This window comes from Carcharodon carcharias, chromosome 11 (genome assembly GCF_017639515.1).
Source record: "Carcharodon carcharias isolate sCarCar2 chromosome 11, sCarCar2.pri, whole genome shotgun sequence".
Classification (NCBI taxonomy): Eukaryota; Metazoa; Chordata; class Chondrichthyes; order Lamniformes; family Lamnidae; genus Carcharodon; species Carcharodon carcharias.
In genome coordinates this window covers 19,586,401-19,609,297 of record NC_054477.1, presented here as the reverse complement: position 1 = coordinate 19,609,297, position 22,897 = coordinate 19,586,401, and the positions used below count along the sequence as shown (strand labels likewise).

The following is a 22,897-nucleotide window of genomic DNA, read 5'->3' as shown; positions in this document are numbered from 1 at the left end:
GATAACCTGCAGAGCTACGACAAAGAGTTGCAAATATGGGAGTATACGGGATAATTCATTTTTAGCCAGGATAGACATAATGGACTGGATGGCCTCCTTCTGTGCTGTAAATTTTCTATGTTAAGATTGAATAGCCTATAATGCCGAAAACCATTTAACACCAAAAGCAAGAGGAGTAAAATAAAACATCAAAAAACAGGAGTATAACTTTCACGTTCTTTCCTTCAGTAAATAAATGGTTGTATGATAACCCATTTAAACAGAAGCCATTCATTTCTAGAATTGTACAGCATGAGGAGGCTATTTGGCTCACTGTACCCTTGCTGACTCTACGGTCTGCATTTTTGGCCCCCTGTTGACAGTGGGATCAGATGTAGGGCATAACATTAGTCCTGTTGGTCAGCATGCCAGTTCCCCAGTCTCATCCTACTCTGGGCCATTTTTTGCGGAGGTAGGATTGGTACGGTGAGAGGACGTTCAGGCGGCAGGGTTTAGGCGACATATGGCAGCATATAGATGATCAGACTCATTAAGAAGCAATTGAAGCCAATTAAAAGAGGCCAACTGGAATTTCCCAATAGGTCTCCAGCTTCCCGCAGGTGGAGAGCGCTAGTTTAGCTGCTTGGAGGCGGGCACCTAAACACATGTCTGCCCCACCTCCTACCCACAGTGGTGACCTAGCTGTTAAATCTATTTTTTCCAATTAAAGATTTTGAAGCGGCCCCTCTCTTACTTACCTTCAATTGCAGTCTGCTGCTCCTTTCAAGCTGGAAGGCCTCAGATTGGCCCTCCAGCATTGAGAGCCCCAACCATCTTCTTTAATTGGACATAGCCCCAATGAAAGTGAGTGACTGTTTTACCCCCAGGCGTAGGTTGAGGACAAGGAAACAGTCCGACCTCTGTTACCCTGGAGGGAAAACCTAGCCCCATGAAAGAGCTACCCAATTAGTCCCACTCCACCTGCTCTTTCCCTCTCTTCCGGAACTTACTTCCTTTCAAGTAAGTATCCTTTATCCTAATCCCTTTTGAAAGTTATCACTGAATCTGCTTTCACCACCCTATCAGGAAGCATTCATGATCATAACAAGTTGTGTGACAAACAAAATTCTCATCTCTCCTCTCATTCTTTTGTCAATTATCTTACATCTGCATCCTCTGGTTACACTGCTACTTACAGGATCATGCTATTTGGAAATAGCTGGTGTGTTTCCCTGTAGATCAACAGTCCTTGCACTTCAAAGTAATTCATTATGACGGGGATAGTTTTTAGAGACATGCTCCTCTAATTGGGTGAACATTTAATGTGTTCATCTCGAATTCCTCTCTCTGCTATATTATTACCTACTTAAAATAAATGGAGCAATAACTCCTCTTTAATAGCACATAAAATTTCAAACAAATGCACTAAGTGTTTATCCACGAGTATCCCAAGGGTCTATCTAAACATAAAACATTATTTTCTTGTGCAAATATCTCCAATGGCATCCTTGTAGCCTAAGGCACTTCCATAATGTAAGCAAGGTGATGTCCATGCCTTCCAAGGGCACTAAACTAGGCAAAAAAATTCTCACTTGCTGTCTCCAAAACAATATGCTCTTTTCTGCCAATGCAACTGGTCATCAATGGTAGTCCAAGCCACCATTTGGCTGAGGTTGATTTGTTGACCAGTAATGCGGTTTTCACATTGCTGGTCACCTAAGGGCTCTCTCTGCATGAACCATAGTTTTAATCCTTGACATTGTGCAGGTACAGCTAGTTAAAAGTTGCAGAATATGATCTGAATCTATCCAACAATGCTTAGCAAGGATGAATTCAGATGAGCCAGCAGCCTCACCACATTATACAGCAGCTCACACTACATAAAGGTTGTTTCTCGTAGTGCGGTGTTTTCATGACCTGTGAATCAAGGGGATGTGATCTATGCAAGGGTCTATCGGAGTGTTTTCCATGCACTCCAGCAATTACTGGAGAGAACCAGTTTTACAGGATAATATTTCCACAGCAAAGCCTTGTTTGACAGGTGTGTAGATTGTAGAATTAGGAACAGAGAGTAACACAGCCCACTAAGCCAAAAATGATTTTTAAAGTTGGTACTTTACCCCAACACATCCATCTGCTGTTCGCGAACAAAACTGTGGCCACACAACAACAACTTGCCTTTAACATCCCAAGGTTCATAGGAGCGTTATTAAACAAAATGTGACACCAAGCCACATAGGGAGATAGCAGGTTAAGCAACCAAAGTTTGGCCAAAGAGGTTTTGATGTAAAGGAGGAGAGGGGGGTAGAGAGGTTTAGAGAGGCAATTCCAGGGCTTAGGTGTCACCTTCAGGCAGCTAAAGGTCCAGTCACCATAGATGGAGTGCAGAAAATCGACAATGCACAAGAGGCCAGAATTAGAGGAGATAGAGATAGAGAGTTATATGGTTATATAGTTATAGGGATACAGAGGGGTGAGGCCGTGCAGGGATTTCAAAATAAGGATGATAATTTTAAAATTAAAGAGTTTCCGGACCAAGAGCCAATGTAGGTCAGTGAGTATGTGTCTTGTTCACGTGTCATGCCTGAGATAGCATGCCAAGGAATAACAATTACCCTTCCATTGTCAGACTAACAGCTCGCGATCAATTTATGCTCTCCTTAATTCTTTTGAAAGGTAGAAAACACCACAAAGTATAAAGTCTGCTGTACTGGTTCCTGGTGCACTTCAAGAAGACATGTCAATAAATGCCACACTTCCAGCCGATGTTGTTGAGACTATTATGGACATAAAATCACTAGCTGGAATATGGGAGTCCCCAGTAGGTGCTTCATGCATAAGCCAGATATTGGCATGACAGAATCATTATCCCTTTAAACTAATCGATTTACTTACCAATAGGACAATATACAGAGACTGTAAGACACAACAACGACAACTTGCATTTATATAGCACATCTAATGTAATAAACCATCCCAAGGCACTTCACAAAGCATTGTCTTATCCTGTCTTTCATCCATCCTCGTTCCAAGGGTTGACCGCACTCTAAACAATCTTTCTCCAGGGATTTCTATACTCTGCTGCCCTCACTGCCTGTCCCATAGACAGGCCAGTCCATGTTCTGATATTATTTATCCATGCCATCTTGAGTCTTCCTCGTACATGTTTTCCAGGTGTTTTTCTTTCCATTACCTCTTTTTCCAAACACTCCCCTCCTGTTCACATCACAAAATCTGTGAGCTTCCTTGATATCACCGCCACAAACAAGTTCCTCTTAACACCAGCTTTCTCGAGCACCCCACCCATTTGTCTGCTTGGCTGTCCACGACACACGGAATATCCATCTGAGTCCTTTCATTTCAAATGCTCTTACACGAGCCTCGTCACTCTTCTTGATAGTCCAGCTTTCACAGCCATACATTGTCACTGGCCAGACAGGGGGCTTTTGCAAGATGAATTTTCATTGTAATTGAGATGCTGTGGCTACTCCATACTCTTTTAAACATGTTCACAATGCTATGACCCTTATTAAGTCTAGCCAAATTTCTTTAGTAGACTCCGCATCTTCTGTGATAAGTGACCCAAGGTAGCGGAAGCTATCAATCTGTTCAAGCAGAATTCCATTAATCAGAATCTTGCGGGTCTTTCCACCCATCTCCATCACCCTTGCCTTGTCGACACTGATCAGGAGACTGTGTTTCCAGTTAACTCGGTCAAGATGATCTATCAATTCATGCAGCTCCTCCAGTATGTTAGTCGCAAAGCATTATAAAACAAGATTTGTCACAGAGCCACAGAAAAAGATCTCTCCATAGCGTTACGACCTGGGCAAGGTTCCCTCAATTTGTTATTATCCCGGAGAAGATAGCGCAAATTGTTATGCTCCCAAATGAGCAGGAATGAACTGGCTCCCTTCCTTTATTCAACCCCCTCAGTTGGTTGAAACAAGGTTATTTAAAAAGGATCCTTTCCCTCGTGGATACCTTTTCCTGGTCCAAATGTATTTATGTTTTAAAAATAAGCCAATTTACCAGCCTTTCTTGAGTTAAAGAAAGAGTGAATCTATTAGTTAATAAAACGCAAGAAAAAATAATAAAATGCAACACACGTACACACGGATTAGAAATGAGAGGTTAGTCTAGAAATAAAAATTAAAAAGATATACAAATCCATCTTTGGCTGGCGTGTGAGGAGTAGATCATGAAAGCTTGCGCCTATTAAATTGGATAATTCTGGTATAGCTGACTGGGCAGTTTTTTTGTGGATTCTTGGTTCTGCAGGTTCGCTGAAAGGAGTGGTCCTGTTTCCTTTTTGACTGTAGCTTTGCTGACTTGTGACTTGCTTCCAGCAATCAGAGAGATTTTTTTTTACCTGCAAGCGCAGGGATGCCTAGTTAATGTTCTTCAACTACAACCTTCACAGCACGCTGTCACACACCAGACCTGGAACACCAAAACTAACACACAGAATTAGGGCTGCAGTTGGCTTTTTAACTCCTTTTCTTGTGTATTCCTGGAAAGGAAAAAAAACAAACATGTCTTACGCCCAGATCTGCTTTCTTTTCAACTCACATCATGCCCACAGTCTGGGACAGAATTCACAGGAGATGGTTTCTGCTAAGATGGTAATCAGCCTTCATTATCTCTGCAACCACAGGAGATTGCAGTTCAGTTTCTGTATTGCATTTTTTCCTTTGAAGTGTCTCTTCCTGAAGTAGGCCTTGACACCTTTTTAGATGCAACATTCCGTCCTCTGGACTAGTTGGTCAAGAGTAATCCACATAGGAATTTTTCAGCAAGTGGCTACTTTACAGTCTCAGCCAGCTTTTGCTTGTATTTTGCTTAAAACCCCCCCCCCCATGTTTTACTTAAAACTTCAATATGTCCGTAAGTAATTCCGGCTATGGTTCGCTGTCATAACAATAGCCTCACACCTCTCTATCCCTATAACCTCCTTACCCTCACAACTCTCCAAGGTCTCTGCACTCCTCTAATTCTGGCCTCTTGTGTACTGTATAAAGTGTTTTTCATGACCACCAGACATCCCAATGCACTTTACAGCCAATGAATTACTTTTGAAGCGCAGCTGTAACGTAGGAAATGCAGCCTTGATCAACCTTAACATTTGTGGTTAAGTTCTGAAGCGTGATTTAGTCTGTAATAAGGGATATTAAGGCAGATGACCAAAAACTTTATTAAAGGGGTCGGTTTTAAAGACACAGAAAATTAAAACACAATGTTTAAACTAATATAGATAAAATGGGCTCATGAGGAATTGAATTGCCTTTCTTTAAGAATGTATTGCTTACACAGCTTCATAAGGGACAGGAATCCCAGATGAAACAGTCATTCAGATCTTTTAAATGTGAAGCTGCATGTGAATGGCAGAAGCATGTAATCCAAATTGAGTATTGTTGAAAAAAGAGAAATGTCAAAGCTTTTCATCTTGCATGCATCAGGACATTTCGCAAGAATACCAATATAGGGAGAAAACAACAATTTATACTGTACGTGAAGAGAGTGCTGATTGGTTGGCAAGTGCCAATGTAATGCTGGGTATGTAGGCTGTACATCCTAAAGACTGGCGAATCGTATCAAACAGCATGTCCCAGCCGCTGTTCACAATGGACAAGTTACAGACCGTACCTAACCATCCCATGCTTGCAAAACTCAAAACACATGATCCAACATTAGATGTGATTCCGCGATTGGACAACATTTGCTAAACAATCCTCAGTGTGCTAAGAATTACACTGACAGCCAATTTAAGATAGTCATTTGGGCTCGCAGTGTGGTGCATTTGCACGTACTGGAAGCTACCTAAATTAATACGCAAGGCCCTATTCTTTGTAGACAGAAAGAATATGTACACACATTGTGCCTGTTTCAGCAAAACAAAATAAGTGACAGCGATTCACTGACTTATTCCTCAGGGCAATGCCTTGATCAATCAGGGTCAGGCTCCCTGGTTTAAATTTCAAACAATGCTTGACAGTTAACTGTCAGTCACCATCACTGGTGCATTCTCTATGGCAACGCCTCTACCAATCAGAGTCCACTTGCCAACCAATCAACACTCTCCTCACGTACAGCATAAATTGTTCTTATACCCTTATTTTGGTATTCTTGCGAAGTGTCCTGATGAGTGCGAGACAAAAAGATTCGACATGTCTCTTTCTTCAGCAATGCTCAAGTTCTGTACTACCAGGTGACTATTTGTAATCCAACTTTTTAAAATCGCTAGACAAAGTTGGAACTCAATAATCAGAGCTGTGATTTATTATCGGGGGACACCATTCAGAATAACAATATCTTCAAAGTCTACAGGTAGCCAGAAATGACAGGTTTCACTGTGTGTGTGTGTGTGTGTGTGTGTGTGTATGTGTGTGTATTTTGCGGGGTAGGGGAGGGGGGAGCGGTGGTGGGGGGTGGGGGGTTGTAGGGGAGTGAGGAGATGCAGTCCCTGAGTTCTGAATGAATACCAGCGCACATGTTATTTTCATCCCAGGGAGTTGGGGCCACCGCCTCCCAATGCTGCCTGAGCTGGGAACTGAAGCAATCATCTTTTCAGCAGCAGGTTAGAAGGCCCAACTCCATTGGGATATAGGCCCAGTTCTGCTGTTGATTGTTAGGCCTCCTGGTCCTCACCCCCATCACCCCTCCACCCGACACCTTTGCCTCCTCCATACCACCTCATATTTCCCATGATGCCTCCATAAACCATACCCCAGCCATACCTCTCATGCCTGCCACCCCCCACCCCAGCATACCCTCTCACTCAGTATCCAGTATGGACTAAACTCATGAATCCAATAATAACATTGGGAAGTCTTTGAAATGCTCATGAAAAAAATAAACAAACATTCGTTCAACTCCACTTGAAAAAAAATTAAAAATTCATTTTAGAAGCTCCTAAGACTGTCAACCAAACACAGACATTCAAACTCCCCTTGAAAAAACTCTCTCCTCTCAGTGCTCAAAAATCTGTTGAGATAAACAAACAGCCAATCAAAAACCTCTTCAAAACATTTTAATCCTATTGGCTGCTTATAAAACTGTCAATCAAACAAAACTCGCAGTTCACTTCACAGCTGTGTAAACTACCCCTGCTGAGCTAAGTCCACGATCCCTACATTGGTCAAAATGGCGGCATCATATGGATAATTTGAATTTAAGGTCCCCCACCTCCATTTTCGGCTGCCCGATGGGGGTTTGCCCAGCATCGGGATAGCAAAATCCAGTCCATAGACTTTTAAACATACATTTTGAATTTTTCCCAGAACAAACTTCCTTATTTTCTTAATTTCTAGGTCAAGTTGTCTGACTTAATTTTTCTGTAGCTAGCCTGACGTCTGCCTCCATTTTGAAATTTGGTCAGGAAAGTCAGCTTTGATTTTGACGTTAGCGATTTTTAAAACTATATGAAAAAAGTCTGAGATTTTCTTTAGTTGGCATAGCGTGAAAGCATTGCTTCCATCACAGTGATGTTAGGGACTAGTTATTCTATTTTAATAAGGAATCTACAAAGGAAGCATTAATTTGTCGTCTTATTTCAGGTGCTGCATATTTCTTATTTTTTTAAATTTTAGTTCAATATTTAATATTAGACAGAACGATACCAGGGAATACTATTGCTTTGATATAATTTTAAATACGGATTTCGCAAATGTTTAGCTCCTCAATAATTGAAGCTTTTGATCGCAACCATAACAAACCACCTACCTCAACACTACCAGCAACAATGGCAGTTGAGGGTACACACCGCACAAATCAGGCCAAAGAATCAGTATACAAAGTGGGGGTGATTATGAAACTCTTTTACACAACAGGAGTGAGTTGGTCAGTAAACTGTTGGCTGCAGTCGCAAGTATAAACGAGTCACGGTTCAAGAGGTTGAAAATGTCATTGATCCAGGAGTGCGTGGGTCCTGGAATACGTTGTTGGACTGGCGCCCCAATTTCCAGTTTTTGAACTCTCATCAGCATACCCTTGGATGGAATTCCTAAGACCTGTCCCAACTATAAGTCTCACATCATATAGAAACTTTATTAATTCCGCAGTCCTTGCCTGTCCTGGTGAATATTTATCCCGCACCCGACACCCAAAAGCAATAAGCTTACTGGCCATTATCTGACAGCTGTTGATGTTGCTGAGCCCAAATTGGCTACTGCGTTTCCTACATTAAAACGGTGATAAGAGTAACTAATTGGCTGTAAAGCACTTTGGGGTATCCTGAGGTTGTGCAGGGCACGATATAAATGCAAGCTTTTTTTTTCTTTCAAAGTTGCTCTAATGATGCCCTGGAAAAGCTTCTTCACATGCCGACAATGGACAGATTTGTCCCCTCCTCTATAACTCTGAATTGTGCATATGCATCAAGCACAATGATTAATTGTGCGCATTATTTCAAGTTATACCATACATTTTATGGCAAGGCCGCTGACATACATTTTAAAAAAAGTAAAAGCCAAGCTGAGATCCAATGTCAGGAAGCACTTCTTCACACGACGAATGATCAATTCCTAGAATGTTCTTCCAGGTAGGGTAGGACGGCCAAAAACTCTGGAGTTGTCTAAGGGGCAAATTCAAGTTAGATTGTGTGATGAGGGTTTGTAGGGTGGGGTGGTGCAGCGTGGGCTATAAGATGGGACTATAAAAACCAGCATACAAACAAGATGAATGTCCTATTATCAACATATTATGAACTTATCAGCATCCTCGAGTTACGATTGATCAGAAATTAAACTGAATCAGCCATGTGGCTGCAAGAAGAGGTCGGAGGTTCAGAATTCTGCTGTGTTTAACTCATCTCCTGACTCCCCAAAGCCTGTCCACCATCTACAAGGCACAAGTCAGGAGTGTGATGGAATAATTTCCACTTGCTTGGATGAGTGCAGCTCCAACAACACTCAAGGAGCTTAACACCGTCCAGGACAAAGCACCCCATCCAAAAACATTCACTCCCTCCAACACCGATGCCAAGGGCAGCAGTGTGTACTATTTAAGGGGATAGTGGTAATGTCGCTGGGCTCCTGATCCAGAAGCCTAGGCTAATGCTTTGGTGTCCGGTTTCATTCCTTATAGACTTTGTAGCGATTTGATACAACTGAGTAGCTTGCTAGGCCATTTAAGAGTCGACCACATTGCTGTGGGTCTGGAGTCACATATAGGCCAGACCAGGTAAGGATGGCAGATTTCCTTCCCTAAAGGACATTAGTGAACCAGATAGATTTTGATAACAATCGACAATCGTTTCATGGTCATCATTAGACTTGCAATTCCAGATATTTATTGAATTCTAATTCCAACATCTGCCATGGTAGAATTCGAATCAGGATCGCCAAAGCATTACAATGGGTCTCTGGATTACTAGTCCAGTGACAATTCCGCTAGACCACCACCTCCCCCCTGAGGTGAGGTGATAGTGACTACTCTTGACATCAAGGCAGCATTTGACCGAGTGTGGCATCAAGGAGCCCTAGCAAAACTGGAGTGAATGGGAATCAGGGGAAAGCACTCTGTTGGTTGGAGTCAGACCTAGCACAAAGGAAGATGGTTGTGGTTATTGGAGGTCAGTCATCTCAATTCCAGGACATCACTCATTCCTCAGGGTAATGTCCCAGGCTCAACTATCTTCAGCTGCTTCATCAGTGACCTTCCTTCCAACATAAAGTCAGAAGTGGGGATGTTCGCTGATGATTGTACGATGTTCAGCACCATTCGCGAGTCCTCAGATACTGAAGCAGTCCATGCCCAAATGCAGCAAGACCTGGACGATTTCCAGGCTAGGACTGACAAATGCCAAGTAACATTCATGCCAACAAGTGTGCCACACAATGACTATCTCCAATAAGAGAGAGTCTAACCATCACTCCTTGACATTCGATGGCATTACCATCACTGAATCCCCAACTATCAATATCATGGGGATTGCCATTGACCAGAATCTGAACTGGACACACCATATAAATACTGTGGCTACAAGTGCAGGTCAGAGGCTAGGAATCCTGCAATGGGTAACTCACCTCCTGACTCCCCAAAGTCTGTCCACCATCCACAAGGCACACGTCAGGGGTGCGATGGGATACTCTTCACTTGCCTGGATCAGTGCAGCTCCAACAACACTCAAGAAGCTTGATACTTCTTCACTGCTGGGTCAAAATCCTGGAACTCCCTCCCTTACAGCACCGTGGCTGTACCTACACAAGGACTGCAACGGTTCAAGATGGCAGCTCACCACCACCTTCTCAAGGAATTAGGGATGTGCAAAAAATGCTGGCCTAGCAGGTGATGCCCACATCCTGAAAATGAATAAAACAAAACATGGGTTCAATCCCACCAACTGGTGGAATTTAAATTCAATGAATAAAAAAATCTGGAATTGAAAGCTCGTCTCGGTAATAGTGATCATGAAAGCATTGTCGATTGTCATGAAAACCCATCTGGATCACTAATGCTCTTTGGGAAGGAAATCTGCCATCCTTACCCGGTCTGGCATACATGTGACTCCAGACCCTCAGCAATGTGGTTGACTCTTAACTGCCCTCCGAAATGGCCTAGCAAGCCATTCAGTTCAAGGCCAATTAGGGATGGGCAAAAAATGATGGCCCAGCCAGTGATGCAGCAACCCATGACAGAATAAATTTTTAAAAAATCTACAAGATGCACTGCCGAAACTCACCCAGACTCCTGTGGCAACATCTTCCAAACCCATGACCTCTACCACCTAGAGGGACAAGGGCAGCAGATGCATGGGAATACCACCAACTGCAAGTTCCTCTCCAAGTCACACACCTGAACTACATCGCTGTTCCATCACTGTCGCTGGGTCAAAATCCTGGAACTCCCTCCCTAAAAGCACATGACCTGCAGGGATTCAAGAAGGCTGCTCACCTTCGCCTTTTCAAGGGCTATTTAGGGATGGGCAATAAACTCTGGCCTAACCAGTAATGCCCACATCCTGTAAACAAATGAAAAAAATTCATGGTGCCTTTCAATGTTCCTAGGATATCCCAAAGCAATTCACAACCAGAAAATTACATTTGAATTGTGTAGAATCTTCAGCACAGAACTGGTCATTTGGGCTAACTGGGGTTTATAGGTAAACTCTGCAGCTAATGCTCTCAAAGAGAATGAGATGAATGATCTGTTTGTCTGTTTTGGCAGTTGGTTGACAGATTAATATAATGTCAATGTTATGACCTACCAAGAACTAAGGTTTACAACCTGACAAATAATTCTACAAATTTGGCTAACACAAAATGCCCAAGGTCACGATATCCTTATAGGCTGAGCAAGCAAGACTGAAACCTCAGAATCACCAGCTTGGACACAGTTAGTCATTGCTAATCTTTGAAACTACTTCATGTATCTGGAAAAACTCAGCAGGTCTGGCAGCATCGGCGGAGAAGAAAAGAGTTGACGTTTCGAGTCCTCATGACCCTTCAACAGAACTAGGTGAATCCAAGGAGAGGGGTGAAATATAAGCTGGTTTAAAATGGGGGGGGGGGGGTTGGGCGGGGGGAAAGAAGTGGAGGGGGGGTGTGGTTGTAGGGACAAACAAGCAGTGATAGGAGCAGATAATCAAAAGATGTCACAGACAGAAGAACAAAAGAACACAGGTGTTGAAGTTGGTGATATTATCTAAATGAATGTGCTAATTAAGAATGGAGGGTAGGGCACTCAAGGTATAACTCTAGTGGGGGTGGGGGCATAAAATATTTAAAAATAATGGAACTAGGTGGGAAAAGAAAAATCTATATAAATTATTGGAAAAAACAAAAGGAAGGAGGAAGAAACAGAAAGGGGGTGGGGATGGAGGAGGGAGTTCAAGACCTAAAGTTGTTGAATTCAATATTCAGTCTGGATGGCTGCAGAACACCTGCGGTCTGTCCGCAAGAATGACCCAAACATCCCTGTCGCTTGCCATTTTAACACTCCACCCTGCTCTCTTGCCCTCATGTCTGTCCTTGGCTTGCTGCATTGTTCCAGTGAAGCCCAACGCAAACTGGAGGAACAGCATCTCATCGTCCGACTAGGCACTTTACAGCCTTCCGGACTGAATATTGAATTCAACAACTTTAGGTCTTGAACTCCCTCCTTCATCCCCACCCCCTTTCTGTTTCTTCCCCCTTCCCTTTGTTTTTTCCAATAATTTATATAGATTTTTCTTTTCCCACCTATTTCCATTTTTAAAAATCTTTTATGCTCCCCCATCCCCACTAGAGCCCCTTGAGTGCCCTACCATCCATTCTTAATTAGCACATTCGTTTAGATAATATCACCAACTTCAACACCTGTGTTCTTTTGTTCTTTTGTCTGTGACATCTTTTGATTATCTGCTCCTATCACTGCTTGCTTGTCCCTACAACCACACCACCCCCCTCCACTTCTCTCCCCCCACCCAACACCCCCCACCACCCCCAACCACAGTCCCCCCACCCCACCCCACAACAAAAACCAGCTTATATTTCACCCCTCTCCTTGGATTCACCTAGTTCTGTTGAAGGGTTATGAGGACTTGAAACGTCAACTCTTTTCTTCTCCGCCGATGCTGCCAGACATGCTGAGTTTTACCAGGTAATTCTGTTTTTGTTTTAGATTTCCAGCATCCGCAGTTTTTTGTTTTTATCTACTTCATGTAAATCCACTTGACAATAAGTCATTTTATGAAGGGCTATAGCAATTAGAGTGACATTAAAACTATTTATATGAACAGAAAGTATCACTAGGCCTGTGTGATCTGAACTCTTTAAAAAAAAGACTACAGATAACATCGTTGTTTTTGAAATAACTAATATGGGATGGCTCACAGCTAGCACAATCTGTCAAGGCAGAAACACCCAAGGAGGTTAGACCATGTCATAAATAATAAGTGTAAAGTGAGGCAAATTTATCACCCACATCTGAATCACTGCATGTATTACTGCCTGGAAGCAGACATTTGTCTTGTACTATAATGTAAGGGAAATTAGGTGTTGCCACAGCAAAATTAGTTGCGTTGCTATTGGCTATTACCCCTGTATATATCTAATAACTCAGACTTCAAAGACACTGTCTGATGTGGCTCACACTGAAGTGTTTTTTTCCCCTCTATCAAAACCCAGGTTAAGGCTCAAGGTTGAAAAGAGTCAGAGAGAAGATGGGATAAATCAGTAACTAGTGGTTAAGTGACATTGAGCTGGGTTTCATAAGTCTGTATGTCACAGGCGAGAAAGCTGAAGAAACAAAATAGTTGGGGTTGATGGGATACAGACATGATAAACCTTAATGAATAAAGCAAGTGTTACATTCATGCAGTGCCTTTCACAACCTTGTGACATCCCAAAGTGTTTCTCTTTCTCCTACCTACACTGGTAACTCCCATCTCTGATGGTGGGGTTGCCGGTCTGCCAGGCTTGGAGGGTCTCCTGTTGGCTGTCCAGCCTTGGGAGCCAGCCCACCATCCTTAACTGGATGGGGCCCCTGCAACTGGCCTGGCATCAGGTTTGGGGCCCTGGAATGAAAATCCAGTCCAATGTACTTTTACCAGGATCCTCCAGAATAGCATAAGTTTGTTTAGGATGAACAAATTGTGAGCTGCTCACTTGGGTAAATGCAACTGCCATGAGATACAGCAGCATAGATGATGTCTCAAGTCCATGCTGAATTAGTGATCTCACCTATTGGTATAGGGTGCTGCAATTGACCTTAGCACCCTGGGTTAGGATGGGAAAAATCATCCAGTGCTCCTACTCATAATCACTTTTGCTGGAAGGCATTTGTGTTAAAATGTACATAGAAAAACAATGAAGCTACAACATGGATACAGGGCAGCCAGTCTGTACCAGCCTTTACCCTCCCATGAGTGTGACTGTGCAGGTGCGCACATATATGCCCATACGTTTGCACACCCATGTGCATGTATGTATAAGAAGGAGATAAGGCTCAGTGATCATACCCACTTAAGAGAATCTTGCATTTATATAGAACACAAGATGTCCCAAAGCACATTGCAACCAGTGAAGTACTTTTGAAGTGTAGTCATCGTTGTACTGTAAGAAATGTGGTAGTCAATCTCTGCACAGTAAGCTGCAATGTGATGATGATCAGATGATCTGTCTATGTAATGCTAAGTGAGGGATAAATATTGGCCAGGACATCAGGGATAACTCCCCTGCTCGTCTTTGAAATAGTACCATCTTTTACATCCACTTGAGAGGGCAGAGGGGGCCTTAGTTTAGTATCTCATCTGAAAGACAGCACCTCCTGTAATATAAGGGTTTGGCACATATAAGGTTAATGTGGGACTGAGTAAAGTGATGTCAGATAACAAATGACCTGCACCTAGGGGTCAGTCCAGTGTTGGACAGAGCCATGTGCATGGAGCATAGAGACAGCTCCTAGCTTGAACCCATTTCTGTATATATGTACATAGTTCTTGTAGTTGATACATACAGGTAATCTACTTAAGACTATGAGGACTTCATTAAGACTCACCAGACAGTATCCAACACCCCACAATGCCTCTGACAGTACAACACTTGCTCAATATTGCACTTGAATTTGTCAGCTTTTTGATTTTTTTCTCTCAAGTCTTGGAGTGGGACTTGAACTGACAAACATCTGACTCAGAGACGAGAGTGCAGGCAACTGAGCCCCAACTGACATATAGTTTGCATCTGCCATTCACTGCTTCAGCTTGTATACAAAGAATGTCCAATTGGATAAGGAGTCAGAGAGAAAGCCGTGCATGAGAAGTCATATCCCAGCAACAATTACTGCCTACAGGAAAGAAAGGGAGAATATTGGAAACCAAGGGAAAATAATGGAAACAAAAAGGCAAACCATGTGCTCTGCATGGGTTATATTGCTTTAAGTTGGTTCACTGCTGCCCTTAGCTGAGCAGCAGCTTCAGGGTGCCATGTAAAGGATGCTGTTCAGGGGACCAGAACTGGTAGCAGCCACATTGAGAGAGACCCTAAAGGACATTCATCACTTAGAATTCAGGACATGATCTGTCATTTGCTCAACCGTCTTTGCATTGTAACTCATTTGACAGAGCTCTTTGAATTCTGTATTTTGTGTAAGTGATGAGATAAGTGGCAGATCTGTGGTTTGTCATTTTTTATTGCTGACAATAATGAATAGTAAATGTGCCACACTTTAAGAGATAAAGGTCATATTACCAGGAGAAGCTGGAGTTGAAGCACAACTAATTAACACTGCCTGCTTAAAATGATCACAATAATATGATAATATAAATCTTTGGTGCTTATTACATTAATCTGGGGAGCCTGACATGTTAAAGTCTAGGGAAGGTGAAGCTTTACCACTAATGCAAGAGACGTATGAGCAAGACACTTGGTGAAACTGCAATAGTTACAAATGTGATGTTTTATGGGATTGTTATGTTTTGGGACTGTGTCTTTAATTTAGGGCAGATGGAGGAATGAAGGAGCTGATATGATCTTTTCTGAATGCTACTGACAACAAACCTGGGTTGTAAAGGGGCGCTGAGGTTATTCTACTGGGAAGAAGGTGCAAGGTGTTCACACTTGTAGACAACGGAAGAAGCATCTGTGCTGAAAGTGGATAAGCTGTTTGTCTCCAAAGTCCCAGGAAGGTGTCAAGAATATCAGGTGTTGTAAACAGTTATACTTTAACTGTGTATTTAATTTCAAGATAGAATAGAGTTGGGGTCCAAAGGATAGCTAATCAGTATTTCCACCTGGATACAAGGCCCATGTGATTCACACTGCCATGGAAATAGGTTTTGAAGGAAGGAGGGTGCATAGGAAACCATTGTAGGATTGGATTACAAGGTTCTCCTCAAAGATATCCCTGACTTTCACAGGCAGGGCAGTCTGCCAGGATTTATGAGAGGAGCAAGCAGGGGTGGCAAGTCTCTATGGTTCACCACGTGAGAATGTGGGTCAGAGCTCCAACTTGGATTGAAAAGACCAAATTAGTAAGGATTTAAAAGGAGGCTGGAAGATTCACCAAGCTTGAGTTAGAGGGAGAATCTCTGGAAAGATAATTCTAGAGTTAAAAGGTACCAGGCTAGGAAAGTAAAATAAAATAAACGAGCTAAGAATCACCTTGGACTCGTTCTGGAAGAATAGTGTGTCTACTTAAGGGACAGAGTAAAGTATAAACGTGGCAGGAAATTTTTTTGTTGTTTTGAAGGTTAAATGGGGAACATGTCTGTAGTTTAAAGTATGTTACCTACTGAAATAGCGTTTAATCACAGGTGTTTTAAGTTTGTTTGTTACAATAAAAGTCTTAAAACGTGAAATCTTATTGCGTCATCCATTCAGCTATTCATTGGAAATTCAAATCTCATTAAAATTTGTCGGTCTTTCTGGAGATCATAACACCATATGCAGCACAAGTAGCAAACACTTGGAAGGGTTTGCATGAGATTTTTTTTTCTGGTTTAAAATAAAGTGGGTGAGGTCTTTGTTAAATTAGAGAACATTATGTACTATTCTTGGGACTGATTATGCACAGTACGATTTTAAATCTGTTGGCTGACAGGTGGAGGCCCTGAACTCTGGTAAAGTTAGAATCATATTGGAACATTTACACCATATTTCTTAATGTTGATATTATACAGGGATACTAAGCTACTCTTAATCAATATTAAACTATTTTGATTCTGTTCGTCCTTGAAGCATGTGCTTTCTATAGGGATTTTTTTTTTGTAGTTTTAATCCTTGCTTAGATGATATATCTACAAAAAATGGGAATGATTTATAAATTGCTTGACCACAAACCCTGCAATGAGGAGACACAGACACAAACTTCAAGAAGGAATTACATGTAAATTTACAGCACAGAAACAGGCCATTCGAACCAACATGTTCATGCTGGTGTTTATGCTCCACACAAGCCTTCTCCCACCTTAATTCATCTCAATGTTAGACATGGGTGTGCTCATACAAGGAACACAAAAAGTTAGCATACAGGTACAACAAGCAATTAGGAAGGCAAATGGCATGTTGGCTTTTATTGCAAGGGGTTTGTTGTTTTGGGGTTTTGGTGAGACCACATCTGGAGTAGTGTGTGCAGTTTTGGTCTCCAGAACAATTTACTTGTACTGGAGGCGGTACAGCGAAGGTTCACTAAATTGGTCCACTGGGATGAGGGGGTTGTCCTATGATGAGAGGCTGAGCAAATTGGGTTAATTTTCTCTGAAGTTTAGAAGAATGAGAGACAATCTCATTGAAATGTACAAGATTCTGAAGGGGCTTGATAGGGCTGATGGTGAAAGATTGTTTCTGTTGGTTGGGAGATCTAAAATGCGGGGACACGGTCTCAGTATAAGGGACTGATCATTTAGGACTGAAATGAGGAGAAATTACTTCACTCAAAGGGTTGTAAATCTTTGGAATCTCTGCCCCCACGGATTGTGGATGCTCCATCATTGAATACATTTAAGGCTGGGATGGACAGCTTTTTGGTCTCTCAGGGAATTAAGGGATTTGGGGAATGGGCAGGAAAGTGGAGTTGAAGCCCAAGACCAGCAACGATCATGCTGAATGGCAGAGCAGGCTCGATGGGCCATACGGTCTACTCCTGCTCAACCTGTCAACATAGCCCCTATTCTTTTCTCCCTTATGTGTTTATCTAGCTTCCCCTTAAAAGCACATATGCTAGTTGTCTCAACTACTCCTTATGGTAGCAAGTTCCACATTCTAAACCCTGTCTAGGTAAAGAAGTTTCTCCTGAATTCCCTATTGGATTTATTGGTGACTACCTTATACTTACAGTCCCTAGCTCTGGTTACCCCCAACAAGTGGAAAAATCTTATTTAAGTCTACAAATTGAACTCCTTAAAAATCTTAAAGACCCCTATCTGGTCACCCCTCAGTCTTCTCTTGCCTGGAGAAAAAAGCCCCAGCCTGTTCAAGCATTCCTGATTGGTACAGCTTCTCAGTTTGGTATTATTCTAATTATTAAATGCCTGTTGATGGTACAATGGATTGGGCTGTGATGCTTTCTACAGGGCAGTGCAGAGACAGCTTTATTCACTTAATTATATGATAGCTGACCTAGGAGTGCCTGCTGTTCACAATGCAAACTTGCAATAGAAAGTGTGCTATTTGCTATCACTGGCAACCTCACACATATGCACCGTGTGAGGGTGAAAGCATTTTTAGGAAGCAGGAGAGCCCTTTAGTCCCACCTTACTTTCCTGTTCAAGCTATTCTACAATTCCATCTCTCTCCAAAAATACCCCTAATTGTCCATTTATACCATCTGTCTCAGTGGCATTCGGAGGTAACTTGCTACGCAAATCCATTACCTGTGAGGTGAAAACATTCTGTCTGCCTTTCCTTCTTATTTCAAACTTTTTCGTTTTTCACCTGTCTCCTGGTAATTGAACCCATCGCCATCATGAACACTATAGCCCTGGGCTGCATTGGGATTGGCTTTGAGAAAAAGTGACTGAGAACTCAATTCCTAAAAAACATCGCCTGAAAAGGCTTGATACCTTGAAGAGCAACCAGGATGTTAACCACTTGCACAGTTTGAAGAGCCAGCTGGTGTGCTTGTAGAGATCCGTGTTGACAACTCCTGGGTCCACTACATTCGATGTCACGTGACTCCCCTCTGCTGCCAGGCGCTGCTGCAGTTGGTATGAGAAAAGGACGAGGGCAAGTTTGCTCTGTGCATAAGCTCCATGAGGTGAATAATTATGTCTGTACATAGAAAAACAGCAAAACGTATGGGTTGAGGCCACAGCAATTTATTAGTATACAATCCATGTACTGAACAAATACTCGCTAACAATTCAAAATACTACTATTGTTACATTCACAGCAGGAGGTACTGCCCTTGCCTTTGTTTTGTTTTATGCAATTCTTTTCTCCGCTCTCCTTGGGATGTATGGTCCCAATGGCACACTTTGGTTTCTTGTGTATATGTCTGGACTGTGGTTACCAGCAAGATATCCTGCCAAGGAGAACACTGTAACAAACTCCAACTCTGTTCTCATTTAGCAGCCATACATGGTCATTTAATGACAGGAGTCACTACTAGCAGCGGATAGTGAAGGAGGAGGACTGAGGTTAATTGCAAGGCCCCAACTACCTCAGATCATGGGTGAAACATGTGACCTAATAAGCATTGTTAAGGTATTGCCATATGCGAGCTTGTTTCAGATCCCCAGGCTTTTGGGACACAGTCTTAAAGTTAGAGCTAGGCTGTTCAGGAAGCACTTCTTCACACAAAGGGTAGCAGAAATTTGGAACTTTCTCCCGCAAAAAGCCATTGATGCCGGGGGTCAACAGAAAATTTCAAAACTGCAATTGACAGATTTTTGTTAGGAAAGGTTATTAGGGGTTACGGAATCAAGGTGGTTAGATGGAGTTAAGATCCAGATCAGCTGTGAGGTAACTGAGTGGTGGACCAGACTTGAGATGTGGAACGGCCTGCTTCTGTTCCTAGGCCAATAAAGAAAAAACACATAGTAAGAATTATGCTTAATATCTTGCAGTTTTAAGTCTAAGAACTCTGCCAGTAGAGATCTTATTTTAAGTGGGTACTGAGTCTGCTAACTGCAGATTCTGAGAGTAAATCTAATATGCTGTGAACTTCTCTGTGCATCTCGGTCGTTCTGTATTAAATCCTTGGAAACCAAAGTCGTAGCAACAAAACTGATTTACATTGAAAGTGGTGCAGTCTCTTTTGCATTATGTAGCTACATGATATAAAGATGGCATGCAATTTAAATAGGGTGTCTTCTGTCCTTGCTTCTGATGCTGCAGAGATTACATTAACCTCTTCTCCACCAGTAGGCCTGTCTTGCTTTAAAATAAAACCAGAAAATGCTGGAAAATCTCAGCAGGTCTGGCACCAGCAGTGGAGAGTGAGACAGAGTTAAAGTTTCAGGTTTTGTTAGAACTAGACAAAGTTAGAAATTTAACAATTTTTTAAAAAAAAGTGCAGAGCCAGGGAAAAGGGGTGGAGGGGAGGGGGGGGATGATGTGAGAAGAACAAATGGGGAGATCTGTGATAGGGTGGGAGGCACCATTAATTAAAGATCAAAACATGTAAGACAAAAGGGGATGGTACTGGGACAAGCATCAGAAAAAGATATGCCCAGGGGAGGTGTAAATGGCAACAGCAGAACATTACCGGCACTCGCTTGTCTGTGAAAATGAGAGCAGTGGTTACGATCTGAAACTTCTGAGCTCAGTGTTGAGGATGATGGGCTTAATCAAAGTATGAGCCGCTGTTTCTTGAGCTTGCATTGAGCTTTATTAGAATAGTTTAGGTAGTTGAAGTCAGGACAGGAGTGGGATGGGGAATTAATGACGTCAGCGGTTAAGGGATCAGGGTCAGGTTTGTGGGCTGAACAGGTGTCATTTTTTAATTCATTCATGGGGTGTGGGTGTCACTGGCATGGTGAGCATTTATTGCCCATCCCTAATTGCCCTTGAGAAGGCGGTGAGGAGCCAGTGTCCAGCGAAGTGGTCACCCAGTCTGCGTTTGATTTCTTCAAAGTAGAGGAGACGTGCTAAATATGTAACATTTTCCAGTTCTCACTGAAAGATCACCGACCTGAAATCTTCACTTTGACTCTCTTTGCTATCCGACCAGCTAAGTGTTTCCAGCATTTTCTGTATTAATTTCAGATTTCCAGTATCTTGCTGTATTTTAGTCGCACACACTGTTGTATCCAGTATACACACATTGTGGTATCCAGTATACACACATTGGTGTGTCCAGTATACATACACTGTCCTATCCAGTATTCACACATTGTCGTATCCAGTATACACACACTGTCGTATCCAGTATACACACACTGTCGTATCCAGTATACACAAACACTGTCATATCCAATATACATACACTGTCATATCCAGTATACTCACACTGTCGTATCTAGTATACACACATTGTGGTGTCCAGTATACACACATTGTCATATCCAGTATATACACATTGTCAAATCCAGAATACACACACTATCATATCCGGTATATACACATTGTCGTATCCAGTTTATATACACTGTCATATCCAGTTTATATACACTGTCATATCCAGTTTATACACACTGTCGTATCCAGTTTACACACAATGTCGTATCCAGTATACACAAACTGTCGTATCCAGTATAGATACACTGTCGTATCCAGTATACACACACTGTCGTATCCAGTATACACACACTGTCGTATCCAGTATACACACTCTGGCATATCCAGTGTGCACACACATTGTCATAACCAGTATACACACACTGTCGTTTCCAGTATACACACTGTCGTATCCAGTATACACACACTGGCATATCCAGTATACACATACAGTCATATCCAGTATACACACACTGTCCTATCCTGTATACACACACAGTCATATCCAGTGTACACACACATTGTCATAACCAGTATACACACACTGTCATATCCAGTACACACACACTGTCATATCCAGTACACGCACACTGTCATATTCAGTACACGCACACTGTCATATCCTGTATACACACGCTGTCATATCCAGTATACACACACATTGTCATAACCAATATACACACACTGTCATATCCAGTACACACACACTGTCGTATCCAGTGTACACAAACACTGTCATATTCAGTACATTGCACACTGTCGTATCCTGTATATGCACACTGTCATATCCTGTATACGCACACTGTTGTATCCCATATACAGTACCATGCTTGATATTAAAATAACTAAACAACTCCAAACATAAGGGAATTATTACCAAATAATCAGTGTTGTTGGTGGAGTAAATGACCCATGTCATTCTATGAGTAAACTCTTATACTCAGAAGTAATGACAAAATAATTAACTAAGCATAGAATTGATACATTGGATTTGCTAAAGGAATCCAATCTTAGGATTCAGATGGACCCCTGAGAGTGACTTACAAGCAATAATTTAGTCAATGGGGTTTAGACGTCTTAGAACATAGAATGATTGATACCTGGAAGTGGTTACATGCTAGTATTCCAAATTAGTTGCTAATTTACTATTTGTACTGGGTAAGATCTACAAATGCTGCATGCAACCAGCTTGACATTTCCCCAGCCCTGCTGCTAAAGTAATACCACAGAGATAAGGACAGGGTATTATGTTGGGCTCCTCCTGTGCTGGAACTGACAAGAGTGAAGGTTATTTCTCAGCAGTTTATTAGCAGGCATGTTAAATTACTTTAATTATAAAGTGACTGATGGAAGCTGAGTATTGTTCTGGAGACTTTTCAAATTTTACAACCCTTGGTAGACCGTAATAATACAGCCCCAGGCGCAAATACAGCAAAGGCTCTGTTTGAATGGTAAATATGGACAGAAAAGCTCTGAGAAGCTTCTCACAGTATGAGGTATTCCCCAACCTTGGGCTGTCTGTAACATCATGAATTTAAATATTATTCAACATTTTTTGAGAACATAAAGTCATATTCCACATTAACACTGATGACGCCCTGCTCTACCATGCCACAATCGCTCTTGATCCCTCCACTTCCTCATGCTGCTGGCCGAAATCCAGTATTGAATGAGCATAATTTTCCTCCAATTGAATATCCCTCTCCTAGGCCAATTCAGGCTGTTCGCAACATTGGTGCCCTATGTGACCCTGAGCTGATCTTCCCATCCCATGTCCTCTTCATCACCAAGAGCGCCTGTGTAAAATGGTCTCTGCCTGGCCCTGGCTCAGCTCATCTGGCGACAAAACCCTCATCCGTGCCTTTGGTACCTCGATTCTATGAATCCAATGCTTTCCTCGCCAGCCTGTCACTTTGCACCAGCTATAAATGCGTTCACCCAAAACTCTGCTGTCCCATTCACCCCTGACTCATCTTGACTCCCAATCCCTTATGACTATGTCCTATATAATACTGATCTTAAGATTCTCATCCTTGAATTCAGCTTTGTTTGATAATGGTCCT

At 42.2% G+C, this 22,897-nt stretch overlaps 1 protein-coding gene across 6 annotated transcripts in view; it reads right to left on the bottom strand.

The window, feature by feature from the left end:
* dhrsx (dehydrogenase/reductase (SDR family) X-linked) overlaps nt 1–22,897 on the bottom strand; it is a 289,036-nt gene that overhangs the window by 6,430 nt on the left and 259,709 nt on the right. For all 6 annotated transcript variants that reach the window (XM_041199689.1, XM_041199685.1, XM_041199686.1 and 3 more), the window contains one exon: nt 18,458–18,665. In XM_041199689.1, the coding sequence (XP_041055623.1) occupies nt 18,458–18,665 (208 nt within the window). The remainder of the gene's footprint in view (nt 1–18,457; nt 18,666–22,897) is intronic.